Genomic DNA, 16,038 nt, shown 5'->3' with positions numbered 1-16,038 from the left:
ATAATCCATTATCACAAATAATATATTGATAATTTTTTTTTTTAGTTTAAGTTTGAACACTTTTATTATTATTCTTAGAGCCAAAATACTGTTTTATTGGATTGGGTGGACACCCCTTAAATCTTCCAATATACTACTGGTAATAAGTTCTATTATGTTTTACTCAAAATTACGTCATTAAAGTTTCACACAATAATAAAAAGAAAATCTCCGCTAATACCTTTACTAAATTCTACATTATGAAGAACGATGTATATGTCACCGTAAAATTGTAAAAACCGTTAGATTGTAATCTATCTCGCGAGATTGTAAACTGTCGAAAGATTGTCAACTCAACATACTGCTTGCAATTTAACGTATTATTATTCGGTAGTTATATGAAATTGTTGGGAAGTAAAATTAATCTGTAATTGACCAAAGAAGTTTGAATGATAACTAAGTTAGTGTAGTACAATCTACCGAATACCGATAACCGATAACCGATAGATTACAATCTAACGGTTTTTACAATTTTACGTTAACATATATAACAGCTATATAATCTATACCGTTGCGTAGTGACAGTGACAGTGAAGAAAGTCTTTGTCTTCGAACGGTCCATATTAAAGTTTCAATGAGAAATGTATTGTCTTTAACTGGGGCGTACACAACATAGAAATATGAAAAAGGAAAACCTACCAACTTTACTTAAATAAATTACGATTTATTTATTTGAAATTCTGAAATTTATAGCGGGTTCTTAATTACATGCTTTGTGTCATGAAATACTAACCGCGCGATGTATGTACGAGTCGTTTTCCTAGAAATAAGTTTATGATTTTATGCGGTAAAAATTATATCAAACTTTGTACTGTGGAAGATTTTTTAAAGCTGCAATTCTAGTGTGTCTAGTGGACTTACCAAAAATGATTCTATGATGTTTATTCATACTATCTCTGGCTTTTATACATACTACGTAGTTGCCGACATGAAATTTTCCCTTAGGCATTTTAGGTAAAACATCTAAGATACTAATATTAGAATTCGTTCTCTATAGAGCAAGTACTTCCGAACCAATTCGACTTAGGGTCCTTCAAGAAAAGAGCGTACCAATTCTTAAAAGACCGGCAGCGCGCTTGCAGGCCTTCTGGCAGTGCGAGTGTCTATGGGCGGTGGTATCTGCCTCCTGTAACATAAAAACAAAAATCTGAAATAATGAAAATCAAAGAAATGAAGTCATACAGGCTTTAATAAGTAGATATTTTTATGTAAAGACAAAATGGTAACGATTTCATTGTTAACAGTATAGCTTACGGGGTTAGGAGTGCTTAAATATCCGAATGAAAAACCGGACGGTTGTATAAAAACGACAATAAAATATAATTTTATAGGACGTGCTTTCATTATAACTAGGTCGGCGCTGTTCAAACAAAAAACTATTGACCCACTGCGCTTGAAAATGACAAAGTATATAACTGGAAAAATGTTTCCTTCATTCTAAAATTCAATAATACTGCGAAAAGTAGGATTGAATAAAATTATGCAAATTTCAGAGTTTGTATTCGGGAAGGCTTGTCTAAACATAAACATGTATAAATATCATCGTGTTATCAAACGAGGATTTGATTACCAGCTAAATAACGCAGCTCGTTTGGTAATTAATTTAAATTATGTACCAAACTTAATACCTAAGACAAGCAGTGACAACTGCTTCACGTCACTACATACTTGATAATGTAAAATTGCAGAATTAAAAACGTGTCTTCATCTTCATAATTTTCAAATACATAATGTGTTTGAAAATTATTAAGTATTTCAAGACGATCTTTAGCTAACCAAAAATTTTTATTCCAGAACATCTCTGTTCATCATCTCCAGCTTCATCTACGCGAAGCTATTGGTGGTTGTTTGCATTGCCTATGTCATCAGCGATGTGATAACCCATAACCTTCCCCTCTACTATTATGAGGGTTTCTTCACGTACCTCTACGGAATGAGTATTCTCTTCCTATTGTACGTCTTCTGCTTCTTACTTCAAGGTAAATATAGCTAAGTGAATATATTTTGATAATATGTATGCATAAAAACCCATACTTATCAAAAAATACAAATTTTTCTTTGAGGTCAATGTTTTGTAACACAAAACAGATAAAGCTGTATCCGGCTCTTATAACAAAAACCATTATTTAAACTGCTGTATGTTATAGAAAACAATAAGTCTTTGTTAAATTTGGTGTCTGTAATACGTTGTTTGTTATATTAGAAAGTTCATGCTGTAACGGAAGTCCTCCCAAGCCGAAACCACCGCCAAAGGAAAAGAAGCCGAAGAAAGAGAAGGAAAAGAAAACCAAAGAAACAAAAGATGGTAAAGATGGAAAGAAAGATAAGAAAGACGGAAAAGCCAAGGACAAAGATAAGGAAATGGATAAATCAACCAAAGATAGCAAGAAACAAAGCTTCCAGGTAAGGCACTTTCATGTTAATAATACACAGCACATCATCAGCACATTGTCATGTCCCCATCATTAGTTAACAATAATTTTGAGTATTGTGATGTAAATAATCTTTGTTTTTGCACTTCCAATTTTTTTTACTCACACGTGTAGCTTTGTTAGGACGCGGCCGCATGAACCTTTTTTGTTTACGCTGCCTATTCTTTTGTTTTTTCCATATTCATTTGGGCAGGAGGTGTATCCCCGTAAGATGCGTGATAAAGTTCGACAACAGGAAATACAAATGGCGCTATTGTATGCCTCCGAACAGGTGAGGTTGTTGAAAAACCTGCTTAAATTGTCGTGGTTTGCTTTGGATGTGCTGTGTATGCATAGCTTAATTCATTCTGCTATTTCCCAGTTTGCTTTCGAAATTTCGAGATGCGTTTTCCTGCGTGGTCCTGATTAATATGTTAACATCAATCTGTATTTGCACCATACTAATAAAATATGACCATGGAGTTGTCGTTAAAACATCTATTTCTTATTATTCAGTAGATGGATTTTCGAGTTTGTTATTTTAAATTCAACAAGTTTAATAACGATATCTTCATGGACCAATGAATAAACAATATTTTATTATATGGGAAATTAATTTGTGGATTTCTGGCTTTCTACTATTTGATTGCTTTAAATATCGTTTCACGCCTTTACTTAGCAACAAGACGTCGTGGAGCTCGAGGCAGGCCCTGTCGCTAGACCAGTACGCAGGCGCAAGACATCGCAGAATGATCACAGCCATGGCAGTTTCTTCCTTAGAATAGGAGCTATAGGTAAGGACTCTGTTTAACAACACTTTTTATTATTTTGTGGTGGTTTGGGTATTCCTTAATTAAAGTAATGCAAAATTGGGTATAGTCAGTAAAATTACTATTATTAGATATACATATACCTATTATTTTTGAAATCTTAATTAGTCTAAAGATATATCTGCGTTAATTATAAAATTTCATTACAGCTTTTGGTCTCGGAACAATGATTTATAATGGGCTGGAGTTCGGGACATTCTTTGAACTACCGCTGACATCTCCGTGTTATCTTATCTTGAAAGGAGTAAACCCCGTTTTACAAATGGTTTTCACTTTCATGCAGATGTATTTTATTTTTATGAATTCTCGTGTAAGTTTATTCTGATTCAGTTTCAAAAATTATATTTCCTTAACAAAAAATTACTTTAATACGTTTTTATATTTTAGCTAAACATTCATCGATTCAAAGTTATCGCTCGATTCGGTCTGATGCACGTGGTCGCAACTAACATCTGCGTTTGGATTCGCACCTTGGTACTCGAATCTCTGAAGGAAATCACAGACTACCACTTAAAGAATCCTCAAGGAGTGTCCGGAGAAGGCGTACTCGGAAGTAAATTAAATTTCTATTTATTGATTTCCAAGAGTGTGTTCGGTATTTGCTAATGAAGATAATTATAGTTAAAACTGTATTAAAATTTGCAGAAGCCATTCGTAAGCAAACTTTGAGACATGCTGGTCGTGTTCTTGGTGCTGTAACGACGGCTGCTACCACTGTTGCATCTACTGCGACCACTACCGTTAAATCCGCAGTAATTACAGCAGCAACGTCTACCGCTTCGACCCCGACTACAACTCTAACCACCAGTTAGTATAATCAGATATAGAGAGACATCTTCCAGCCTTTTCTCATACTAACATTTCCTGCATGATAATAAACGTTACCTAACAATTTTCAGCTACTCATGCCTCATATTACTTTGGTGGTGGTGGAGGTTTCACTCCTAAATCAAAGTTCATCGACGTAATAAAGAGTACGATAGGGTACGACAAGCATCAAAACCACGGTCTTAGAGGTTCGTGGCCGAATGATAACCCGTTCACCACGTACGCATCGATCACACCCGGGACGAAACCGACCCAAACTGAGACAGCCATGTTGGAAGTTTTCCAATGGCTGTACACTTCTACGGTGAAACCTATTGTTAGTACGGTATCCAATTTGGTGCCCCCGACCCAAGAGAGTTTTGGATATGATAGAGATGTTTGGGGCAATAGTGTCGAAACTTATCGTGTCGATGAACCACCACATTCAGCAGGTTTGTCGATGTGTCTTCGGTCTCACGTTTTGTTCCAGTAGCACTCTTTTCAGTTTCGGCTATTTTTAATTGTTATCATTTGTAGCACGTTATTAGATTGTATTTTCATTTCGCATGTTTACGAGTGAGCCCTTCAGTGGACTATGGCATGGAAAGTTAGTGCCGCAAGTCGGTCTGGAAGAATTCCGAATTTATCTGCATACAATGTTTTTTACCTGCCCAATGTTGACTATATGTCAAGATAATTATGATACGATTTCCTTCTTTCAGCGGACAATGCATCAGAAATATTTGAGTCTTTCGATACCTTAAACCCGGCTGCCTTGATCGCTAATATTGATAATACGAGCGTGTGTGGAAGGAATCCGATAATGGGAACTATTGTCAGTGACTCCGCGCCATATCTTTACCCCTTCATCATTGAATATTCTCTCATCGGCGCCGCAGTTATCTACGTCATGTGGAAGCATATTGGCCGCTATCCCGGGTATGTTATCGTTAAAAATCATTAGTTAACATAGATTTTAACTAGAAGGGATGACTTTTTATACATATATTAAGGGAACTTTAATTCCTTTCTATGTGTATAAGGAAAAATCACCCCAAATGTGACTAATGCAACCAAACCTGTATTTTAGTTTTAGTCGATCATTCACATAAACATTCACCCATTACCAGATTAATTAACTAACTAACCATCATTATTTATCACTAACTCCATTTATTTTAATTCTCATACTAGTGATATAGAGCATGAAATAGAACAATAGAATAATACTCTTAAAAATATCACCAAAAAGTGTCTCTTGTAAAAATATCAACAATTAAAAATGATATAAAGATAAATACTCGTTTGGTTGCAGAGTTGCCAATGACGAAGATCTGGAAAGACGTCTGGAGGCTGTTCTATCCCGCAGGGCGGCAGCTATGGCAGCGGCGCAACGCGGCAACCGCGTAGACTGCGCAGGCGCATCTAAAGGCCTCTTCTGCGGTTTGCTGTTCTTGGTGGCATCACTCATCTGCTTGATTCTCTTCTTCGTGCTGATCAGACACCAAGATTTCAAGCGTTTATCGATTTATTTGGCGGATGTGTCTCACTGCGCTCTGATGGTGCTTTCTATTCTGGCAATTCTGATTGGATTTATACGGTAAGTTTTATGTAAAATAAATCTATTGAATTTCAAATATGATATAGTTTTTTATTTAATTTACCATAATGTTTGCAAAGTTCCGCCATTTAATTAAAATTTGCATGTCTTTTATGATTGATTTTATGAGTTTTGTTTTAGTTTATTTATTTTTGTTTTTTGTCCCTTCCATTACATCCCTTCCTCCTTCCCTAACGGCTTCGACATTTTCATGACCGTCACATTTGTGATTAACACCTCCTTTTCTAACTCTTACCATTTTTGGTTTGTTTCTTTACGATTAGTGGTAGTAAAATGAAATGGAGCGCAGATCCTCCCTCCTATACCGAGCCTATTCACAGGGTGCAATCGTTGAAGTTCCGTTCTGAAGAGCAGTCGGACTTGAACGATATCCTCCTTCGCGTGTCGGCGTTTGGACTGTTCACATATGCCGTGTTCAGTGTGATTGCTGGTGGAATGGGAGCCTTCACCCACGAACCAAACCTTCTTGTAATGATCACCGGATGCTTGAGCGTACTACAGGTGAATATCAATACAATAAATAATTAGCTTTCTCAAATAAAGTTTCAGAAATAATTTTTAATCGTCAGTTGAAATTTCTTGAAGATCGGTCTTCTATAACTTTACTACAAATATATTACTAGCAGTTTGAAATAAAGCTCATACCTAAACCAGGATGAGCCATAACACGAAATAATTCCTCAGTAACTTTTAAACGCTGAAATTTAACTAACCAACGAAACCTAGGGCAACAGAATCGATACTTATCGCAAAGTATCTCGTATGTCACAAACGTAACGGATTTTGACATACGGGAGACGTAGTTCAGGCTTAGTCCAGTTCTGTATCTTACACTTACCTAGACTATACCTATACCTGCAGTCACCCATAGAATATGTATGGAAATGGTTACTTGTTAACCATGAGAATATTCCCATAGCGTTTTCTGTCGAGAGTCATGATGGAGGACTCATGGATTCGATATTTTCCAGGTTATTCTTCAACTACTCTTCATTGCGGATGTCTCAAGACGTCGAGTACATCTTCCAGAACAAGAGCGCAGCAAACCAGCCCGTCAAGCCGTCACCTTCCTGCTCATCTGCAACGTAACCATGTGGCTCATATACACCGTCGAGGCTCAGAAAGTTCTGGCTAACCCGGTAAGTTGGTAGATCGAAATAGTTTAGAACCTGTTGTTTAATGAATAGAACGTATTAGATATAAACACGACGTAAAGGGAATTTTCAAAGAATTGAAAGGGTTAGGCGTCTGATACTTGGTTATCGCATGCCCCGAATGTTCTGGGTTATTTTCCCGGAGTAACAATAATTGTCGGTTTAGTTGGCAAAGTCCGATCATTAATTCGCCTTAAAAAAATATTTATGACATATAAACTAAAAACTCATGTAAAGAATTTAAGTGTTTTTTCTTTAAGTTTTATTTGCAGTTTAATTTTTTTCTGAAGTTATACTTCTTTAGGTGCGTTATGAAAAATTTATGAGAGAAATTTTACGATGCGCACGCACCGTTACACAAAATTAACAGAATGAAGTTGCCCACGGAAGATGCTACGGCATTGGACATAATTTAAAAACAACATTCGAATAATAATAGAATTTATGTTACACTTAATGTACGAGAATAATAATAAATATTTATTTATTTAATTTTTCAAATGTAAACTGAACTCTATTGACTATAATGACTCCTTTACCAGTCTTTGATTATTTAATTGTAATTAATTATTTGCATTATTTGCAATCAAAAACTATTTTTAATAATGCCAAAGAAGTATAACTTCTTACGCGCGTACATAAGTACACGCACACTTTGTTTTACATATTATAATAATTTAAAATTTTAAAACTTAAAACACCCGTCCGGGTACCTTTATGAATAAATTTTTATTAAATTCTTCCAAATTGAAGGTCCAATTGGACTTCTACGGATTCGTCGCCTGGTCACTCGTACAACGATTCACTCTGCCACTCTGCATATTCCATCGCTTCCACTCCGCAGTGACCCTCGCCGAGATCTGGAAGACCAGCTACAAAGCTCGACTTGAGTGAATTCCCATTCATTAAAATGGATATAGTAAGATATTGGCGATATATATGAGGGTTTTACCGATTTCGTCCTCATCCGGGACAGCAATTGTAGTTTTTCGATTTCAGTCTAGGTATATTTAGCGTAGGTAGAACGTCAGGTTAAACTCCCGGGTATAGCCTTTGAGGAACATTCAAATCACATTCCACTTACAGTTTTATTTCCAAGACTGATGAACATTTAATACGTATATTGCTCATAAAAACGAATCAGAATTTGTTGTGAATTGTTCCCTCCTTAAACCATCTTGATAAATTTGACAATATTTTCATTATCAATAAATTTCGTTTAAAAATAAACTACCAAAATAAAACTCGGTTATGAAGTAATTTAGTTTTAAAAATTAAAAATTACACGCGATTTCGTACGGAAACGTGTACTTACAGTATTGGGTGGTTGAAATACTTCCATACAGTCTAACGGCAACTTATAAATAATTAAATACCTAAATTAAACATCTTAAAGGCTCTTTGTTAATACGGAATAGATAAATATGAGTGGATCCAAAAATCTTCGAGATAAGGTCGTTTTTTCACAGCTCAGTGCTAACTCCCACCTTTTTTGTGGCTCCACTCAAAACCCAAAAAAATTGAATCTACCATTATTAACAAGGTATCAAGAAAGTTATCAAACGTAACGTATTAATAATGGCCATTAATTTCTAAGGCCGTCAACAAACACGACGTTCTCCAATTTAATAAAGTAGTTGCGTAAGCATTATAATATTAAAGTTTCAAAAATTTATTAGCCAACATATTTGAGATAAGTAGAATATGGATGTTACGTACGAATAGTATTTAGATGATGTAAGTACTTAATAAGCAGAACACCAAAACACAAAAATTGCAGGAATATAACAGGAACTGCTTAACCACATTGAGTATAAATATTTTGATTGCAAGGGGCCATACAATACAATTTTTTTAATACATCGCTCACATTTTATAAGCACTATATTTAGCGTTGAAATTGTATAAATCTAGTATTGTATTTGCTGAAAGGGTAAAATTTATTGTTGACGTTTTGTGTAAATTACGCCGATCTACGAACGAGATAAACAAAATTATATAAAATTCTGTTGCATGAAATGTCTTTACAAATATTTTCGTAACAACCTTTATGTGCAATCTATTTTTATAAGCTGTCTATATAATTTACTTAGGCACTGTACCTAGAATGAGTTTATTATTGTATTAATTAAACGAAGGCGTCAAGCGCTATATCATTATGTTACGTACGGATTGTGTATAAATAGATCTTAAAATATTATTTAATAATATATTTATTTAAAATTTAAGGATCTGATTACAGTTTCGGAGAGTGTGTGCTCACCTTGTGAGATGCGAGTGAATGTAGTTTTGAGTGGATTATTATAATACAAATTTTAGATGAAATTAAAATTGGCGTCAAAAATTATAGCCTATCCTTTGAGAAGGCTACGCGGTGAATGTTCGATATTAAAGAGATTGCGTGTTTGGCTTGGTTTTATCACTGCCGGTATTTTTAACACTTATTAGTAAGCCCTTTTATAACTCTATACGATTTCTAACTTAAATTTTGTAGGTAATATTTACTGTGTACCTAAAGTTTGGAAAATGTACCGATATTTGTATCTTAGGTTTATCAAATTATGTGGTTTTCTCGATGTTAAATTAGATACTTACCAAAAATAAATGTTTGGAATCTCTACTTTAAAATATTATAAAAAAATGTCTATTTGCGTAAATTAAATAATTAATGATAACAATTTATTGTGTGTATTATTTTAACCTACTAACCTATTGTTTAATTTTAATTGAGTACAAATTGTCAATTTTATCTATTAAACACAAATAAGCCCCAATTATATTTAATTATTCAAAGTGCATATAAATTAAAGAACTGGTGCTATTTAGTTTAAAAGTGTTTTTGTCTTGTAATCTGAAAGAAAATAAAAATCCTTTTAGTACCTATTTGGTATTAATAGTTTTTCAGGGTGCAATAGTACTTAACTATGCCGGTTAAGTGTAGAAACGTAGATAGCATTCGAAAAGTACTAACTGCAACTAGATGGCGCCAGTTAAAACTTAAAAGACTGTGAATCAGTAATCATAGTCTTGATTTAGATCTGAGAAATTAAAAAAAATTAACATTCATGTACGATAATAGTTGGTATTTACCTCACATTTGATTTAAATATTCAAACTTTTATATATTATCCATTGTTTAAATATTAATTATTGATGTACAGAATTTTCCACTGCTTTTATAATTGAATTTTCATTATTACAAAGATGAGTCTGATTTTTTTTTATTTTTTTTAAGGGATTTTCAAGAAATGTTAGAAGCAAATAACATACAAACTAATTTAAAAGGATTGAGAATAAATGAATTATTTAAACTTATTATTTTTATTAGATAGTAGTGAGTCTCTTGCATAAAGCTATTGAAAACAAATAATCATATACTCTAATAACGTTACCTATGCAAACATCGATTAGTAATATTTATATGCCAAATGTCAAGTTATCTAAAATAGCAAAGTTGAAAGTTGAAGTGTAAGTTATATTGGACGTTCGCATTTAACTCATTTAAAACGTTAATTTAACGCAAAAACTATTAAGAAAACGTAGGTATTATTTGCAATTTATCGAGCTGCAATGAAATATGAAATTATATGTTCGAATAACAGTTATCGTTTATCTATCAAGTATTTTAGAATTGCGAAATATCTGTAATATGTGTAACTCATGTGTATAACAAAGAATTATTGATTGATAGCAGGAAGATATTTTTAGAACCAGGAAAACTATTTGATTTCCAAGATTGTGTTCGGTTGTTGCTAATGAAGATAATTATAGTTAAAACCGTATTTAAATTTGCAGAAGCCATTCGTAAACAAATTTTGTGACATGCTGGTCGTGTTTTTGGTGCTGTAACGACGGCTGCTACAACTGTTGCATCGACTGCGACCACACCTTTAAATCCGCAGCAATTACAGTAGCTTTTCGACCCCGACTATAACTCTCAACACCAGTTAGTATAATCAGAAATAGAGAAAAATCTTCCAGCCTTTTCTCATACTAAAATTTCTTGCATGATAATAAACCTTACCTAACAATTTTCATCTACTCATGCCTCATATTACTTTCGTGGTTTCACTCCTAAATCAAAGTTCATCGACGTAATAAAGAGTACGATAGGGTTCGACAAGAATCAAAACCACGGGCTTAGAGGTTTGTGGCCAAATGATAACCCGTTCACCACGTACGCATCGATAACCGACCGACCCAACCTGAGAACCTTGTTGGAAGTTTTCCAAAAGCTGTACACTTCTACGGTGAAACCTATTGTTATTACGGTATCCAATTTGGTGCCCATGACCCAAGAGAGTTTTGGATATGATAGAGATTTTGTGGCTATAGTGTCGAAAATAATCGTGTCGATGAACCACGACATTCAGCAAGTTTTTCGATGTTTCTTCGTAGCATTCTTTTCAGTTTCGGCTTTTTTTCATCATTATCATTTTGAGCACGTTTTTAGATTGTATTTTCGCATGTTTACGAGTGAGTCCTTGAGTTGACTATGGCGTTGAAAGTCAGTGCTGCAAGTCGGTCAGGAAGAATTCCAAATTTACAAAGTCTGTTACCCAGCAAGAATATCTGTCCAATATTGATTATATTTCAAGATAATTATGTTACGATTTCCTTCTTTCAGCGGACATTGCATCGGAAATATTTGAGGCTTTCGATACGTTAAATCAAGCTACCTTGATCGCTAATATTTATAATTCGAGTGTGTGTGGAAGGAATCCGATAATGGGAACGATTGTCAGCGATCTTTACCACTTCATCATTGAATATTCTGTCATCGGCGCATTTATTAACGTAATGTTTATTGTTCGCTTTTTCGGGTAAGTTGTCGTCAAAATCATTAGTTAACATACATTTGAACTATATATGTTCATTTTTTATTATATATTAAGGGAACAATTTCAATTACTTTTTTACACATATTAATAAGAAAATATCACCCCAAATATGACTAATGCAACGACACCTGCATTTTAGTTTTAGTCGATCATTCACAGATACATTCATCCATTATACCTATACCAGATTAATTACTTTCTAACCATCATTATTTATCACTAACTCCATTTATTTTAATTTCATACTAATGATAAATAGAGCATGAAATAGAAACAATAGAATAATACTCGTAAAAATATCACCAATAAAGGTCTCTTGTAAAAAAACAACAATTAAAAATGATATAAAGATGAAAACTCGTTTGGTTGCAGAGTTGCCGATGCGATAACAGCGGCGCAACGCGACATCCGCGTTGTTCGGGCAGACGCATCTGAAGGCCACATCTCCAGCGATTTGGAGTTCCCGCTGGAATTTTTCATCTACTTGTTTTATTTTCCGGATTTGGTTCACTGCGCGCTGATGGTGCTTTCTGTTTTGGTAATTCTGCTTGGATTTAAACGGTAAGTTTTCTGTATAATAAATCTATTGTATTTCAAATATGATAAAGTTTTTTTTATTTAATTTACCGTAATGTTCACAAAGTTCCGCAATTGAATTGAAATTTGCATGTCTTTTATGATTGATTTTATGAGTTTTGCTTTTAATTTATTCATTTTTGTTTTTTGGTCCCTTCCATTACATCCCATCCTCCTTCCTTAACGGCTCCGACATTTGAATGACCGTCACATTTGTGATTAACACCTCCTTTTCTAACTCTTGCCATTTTTGGTTTGTTTCTTTACGATTAGTGGTAGTAAAATGAGATGGAGCGCAAATCCTCCTTCTTATACCGCACCTATTCACAGGGTGAAATGGTTGGAGTTCCGCAGAGTTGAAGAGCATTCGGACTTGACTCTCTTTCGCCTGTCAGCGTTGGGTCTGTTAACATATGCCGTATCTAGTGTGATTGCTGCTGGAATGGGAGCCTTCACCGACAAATCAAACTTTCTTGTAATTATCAACGGATGCTTGAGCGTACTACAGGTATAAATAAATATTATTTATTATTATAGATTTTTCAAATAAAGTTTTAGAAATAATTTTTAATTGTCAATTGAAATTTCTTGGAGATCGGTCTTTTATTACTTTAGGAAAAAAATATAATAAACCTAGATGAGTTATAACACGAAACTCAGTCAACTTTTAAATGCTAAAATAATATTAGGTCCTTTCATACGAAATTGGGGTATATCGTACTGGCCACTTTAATCACGATGTTCTCCTCTTTGGTAAGGAATTCCAAATTCAAATTTGTACAGCTATTTACTCATGTATTTGTGCTTCGATGACCGTCATTCATTTGATTTTTTTCTGTTTGCGTCACTCATTTTACAAAATGGAAAACTTTAAGTGTCGCATTATTTACGAGTACGAGTTCCGCCGTGGCACTAGTGCTGCGGAAACGACTCGAAGGGTAAATGATGCGTATGGCGGTCATGTTGCAAAAGAAAACACAGTTCGTTTTTGGTTCCAATGTTTTTGTTCTGGAAATTTCGACCTGCAGAACAAGCCCCGTGGACGGCCTGAGACCCAAGTTGATAATGAAGTATTGAAGGCTATTGTGGAAGCGGATCCATCGCAAACCACGTCCGAGTTAGCTGCAGGCTGCGGTGTTAGTGACAAAACTGTTTTAATTCACTTGAAGCAAATTGGGAAAATTAAAAAGCTTGAAAGATGGGTACTTCACGAATTGAAGCAAACCGGCAAACGCGCGTCGGCTGCTGCCTTACATTACTGAACCAGCACAATAATGAAGGTATTTTAAACCGAATCATTACCTGTGATGAAAAATGGATACTTCATGATAATCGGAAGCGCTCAGTGCAATGGTTGGATCCTAGCCAGACAGCCAAATCCTGCCCCAAGCGAAAATTAACCCCAAAAAAGTTACTTGTAAGCGTTCGTTCTAGTGCCGGTATTGTTCATTGCAGTTTTCTCAAATCTGGCCAAAATATTACGGCTGATGTTCATTGTCAGTCAATTACAAACCATGATGGAAAAGCTAGTGGCTAAACAACCTAGGCTGGTCAATCGCTCCACGCCACTGCTACTTCACGACAATGCTAGACCACATACTGCACAACAGACGGCTACCAAATTAGAAGAGCTTCAATTGGAATGTCTAAGACATCCTCCGTCCTCCATCCTCGAAATTTGGACGACTTCTTGCAAGGGAAAAAATTTAACTCTGATAGAGCAGTCCAAATCGCCTTCACAGATTTTATTGATTCCCGTCCGACTGGGTTTTTTAGTAAAGGGATCAATGAACCTACCTATGAGATGGCAAAAGTGCATAGAAAACAATGTTTCATACTTTGATTAATTAAATATATTATATTTAAAAATATTCAACTTTTTGTTCCTCCCATACAAAATATTTAACTAACCTACGAAACCTAGGCAACAGAATCGACACTTATCAATAGGTATCCAGTATTTTAAAAACGTAACGGATTTTGACATACGGGAGACGTAGTTAAGTCCAGTTCTTTATCTTACACTTACCTAGACTATACCTATACCTGCACTCACCCATAGAATATGTATGGAAATGGTTACTTGTTAACCATGAGAATATTCCTATAGCGTTTTCTGTTGAGTGTCATGATGGAGGACTAATGGATTCGATAATTCCCAGGTGATTCTTCAACAGCTTTTCATTGCGGATGTGTCCAGGCGTCGAATACATCTTCCAGAAGTAGAGGGCAGCAAGCTAGTCCTTGAAGTTGTCTCCTTCTTGCTCATCTCCAATATAGCCATGTGGCTCATATACGCCCTTGAAGATCAGAAAGTTTTTGATAACCCGGTAAGTTAGTAAATCGACAGTTTATAACCTATTTTTAGGAGTTAGGCCTCTGATACTTGGCCCCCCCCCCCCCCCCCGAACTTCTTGGGTTCAATTTCCGGAGTAACAATAATTGTCGGATAAGTTATCTCAGATACAATCATCAATTTAATCCTTAAAAAATATTAATTTAAATTCTTTAAACTCGTTTATACAATTTAAGCGCTTTTAAGTTTTATTTTCTTTTCAATATTTTTAGTTTTTAATAACGTAGATTTTTTACATTATATTATAATAATTTTAAAACTTAACATTGCCCGTCCGGTTACTTTTATGAATAAATTTTTATTAAATTCTTCCAAATTCAAGGTCCAATTGGATTTCAACGGATTCGTCGCCTGGTCCTGCGTACAAGGATTTACTCTGCCCTTTCGCATATACCATCGCTTCCAATCAGCCGTGAACCTCATCGATATCTGGAAGAACAGCTTCTAAGCTCAACTTGAGTGAATTCCCATCCATCAAAATGGACTTAGTAAGATATTGGCGATATATAAGCTTTAGTTGCCGATAAGATATGAGGGTTTTGCCGATTTCGTCCTTATCCGGGACAGAAATTGTAGTTTTTCGATTTCAATCTAGGTATATTTATTATACATCGCTCACATTTTATTAGCACTGTATTCAGCGTTGAAATTGTATAAATACGAATTATTATGGTATTTGCTCAAAGGGTAAAATTTATTGTTGACGTTTTGTGTAAATTTTGCCAATCTACGAACGAGATAAACAAAATTATATAAAATTCTATTGCATGAAATGTAAAACCTTTATGTGCAATCTATTTGTATAAGCTGTCTATATAATTTACTTATACATTGTAATAATGAGTTTATTATTGTATAACTTAAACGTTATTTATCATTCAAATTTTCCAATTAATTAAAAATTAAGATTGATAAAGGGATTTTAATGCCCTTAATGGAATATTATTCCAAAAAATCTTTGTTCAATGTCTTTAATGTGAAAAAAAGTTTCACTTTTACCGTGGTTTCATAAAACCACACAATCCTTTTTTTATAATACAAATTTTAGATGAAATTAAAATTGGCGTCAAAAATTATATTTTCTTTTCTTTGAGAAGGCTACGCGATGAATGTTTTATATTAAAGATTGCGTGTTGTTGTATTTGTATCTTAGGTGTATGAAATTATGTGGTTTTCTCGATGTTAAATTAGATTATAAAATATAAATGTGTATTTAAGTAAATTAAATAAATAATGATAACAATTTATTGTGTGTATTATTTAAACCTATTCACCTAGTGTTTAATTTTTATTTAGTAGGTACTAATTGTCAATTTTATCTATGAAACAGAAATTACGCCCCAATTATTTTAAATTATACAAAGTTAATGTAAATGAAAGAAATGGTGCAATTTAGTTTAAAA

The 16,038-nt window shown here is 34.3% G+C and overlaps 3 protein-coding genes across 12 annotated transcripts in view; all 3 read left to right on the top strand.

Moving 5' to 3' along the window:
- Positions 1–9,544, top strand: part of LOC125059041 (proton channel OtopLc) — a 44,027-nt gene extending 34,483 nt beyond the window's left edge. For 5 of the 10 annotated variants that reach the window (XM_047663215.1, XM_047663212.1, XM_047663214.1 and 2 more), the window contains 13 exons: positions 1,834–2,018; positions 2,243–2,442; positions 2,665–2,742; positions 3,130–3,244; positions 3,430–3,590; positions 3,668–3,833; positions 3,902–4,087; positions 4,180–4,539; positions 4,810–5,026; positions 5,403–5,687; positions 5,972–6,209; positions 6,680–6,847; positions 7,616–9,544. In XM_047663215.1, the coding sequence (XP_047519171.1) occupies positions 1,834–2,018; positions 2,243–2,442; positions 2,665–2,742; positions 3,130–3,244; positions 3,430–3,590; positions 3,668–3,833; positions 3,902–4,087; positions 4,180–4,539; positions 4,810–5,026; positions 5,403–5,687; positions 5,972–6,209; positions 6,680–6,847; positions 7,616–7,756 (2,500 nt within the window). In that variant the 3' untranslated portion in view covers positions 7,757–9,544. The remainder of the gene's footprint in view (positions 1–1,833; positions 2,019–2,242; positions 2,443–2,664; positions 2,743–3,129; positions 3,245–3,429; positions 3,591–3,667; positions 3,834–3,901; positions 4,088–4,179; positions 4,540–4,809; positions 5,027–5,402; positions 5,688–5,971; positions 6,210–6,679; positions 6,848–7,615) is intronic. The other 5 variants (XM_047663217.1, XM_047663219.1, XM_047663216.1 and 2 more) reach the window with 5 other exon arrangements.
- A 1,072-nt stretch (positions 9,545–10,616) lies between these two features.
- LOC125059042 (proton channel OtopLc-like) lies at positions 10,617–15,870 on the top strand. The gene is made up of 5 exons (XM_047663223.1): positions 10,617–11,685; positions 12,076–12,264; positions 12,610–12,787; positions 14,442–14,609; positions 14,958–15,870. Exons 1-5 carry the CDS (start codon positions 11,591–11,593, stop codon positions 15,081–15,083), a joined length of 756 nt encoding a protein of 251 aa, XP_047519179.1. The 5' UTR covers positions 10,617–11,590; the 3' UTR covers positions 15,084–15,870.
- LOC125059043 lies at positions 10,618–11,952 on the top strand. Its single transcript, XM_047663224.1, is given in 1 exon segment — positions 10,618–11,952. A coding segment is annotated over 1 exon segment (738 nt). The 3' UTR covers positions 11,356–11,952.
- Positions 15,871–16,038: the final 168 nt, after the last annotated feature.

The sequence above is a fragment of the Pieris napi genome, chromosome 19 (genome assembly GCF_905475465.1).
Source record: "Pieris napi chromosome 19, ilPieNapi1.2, whole genome shotgun sequence".
NCBI lineage: Eukaryota > Metazoa > Arthropoda > Insecta > Lepidoptera > Pieridae > Pieris > Pieris napi.
Note: the sequence above shows the minus strand (reverse complement) of the source record. Positions and strands in the feature narration are given on the sequence as shown.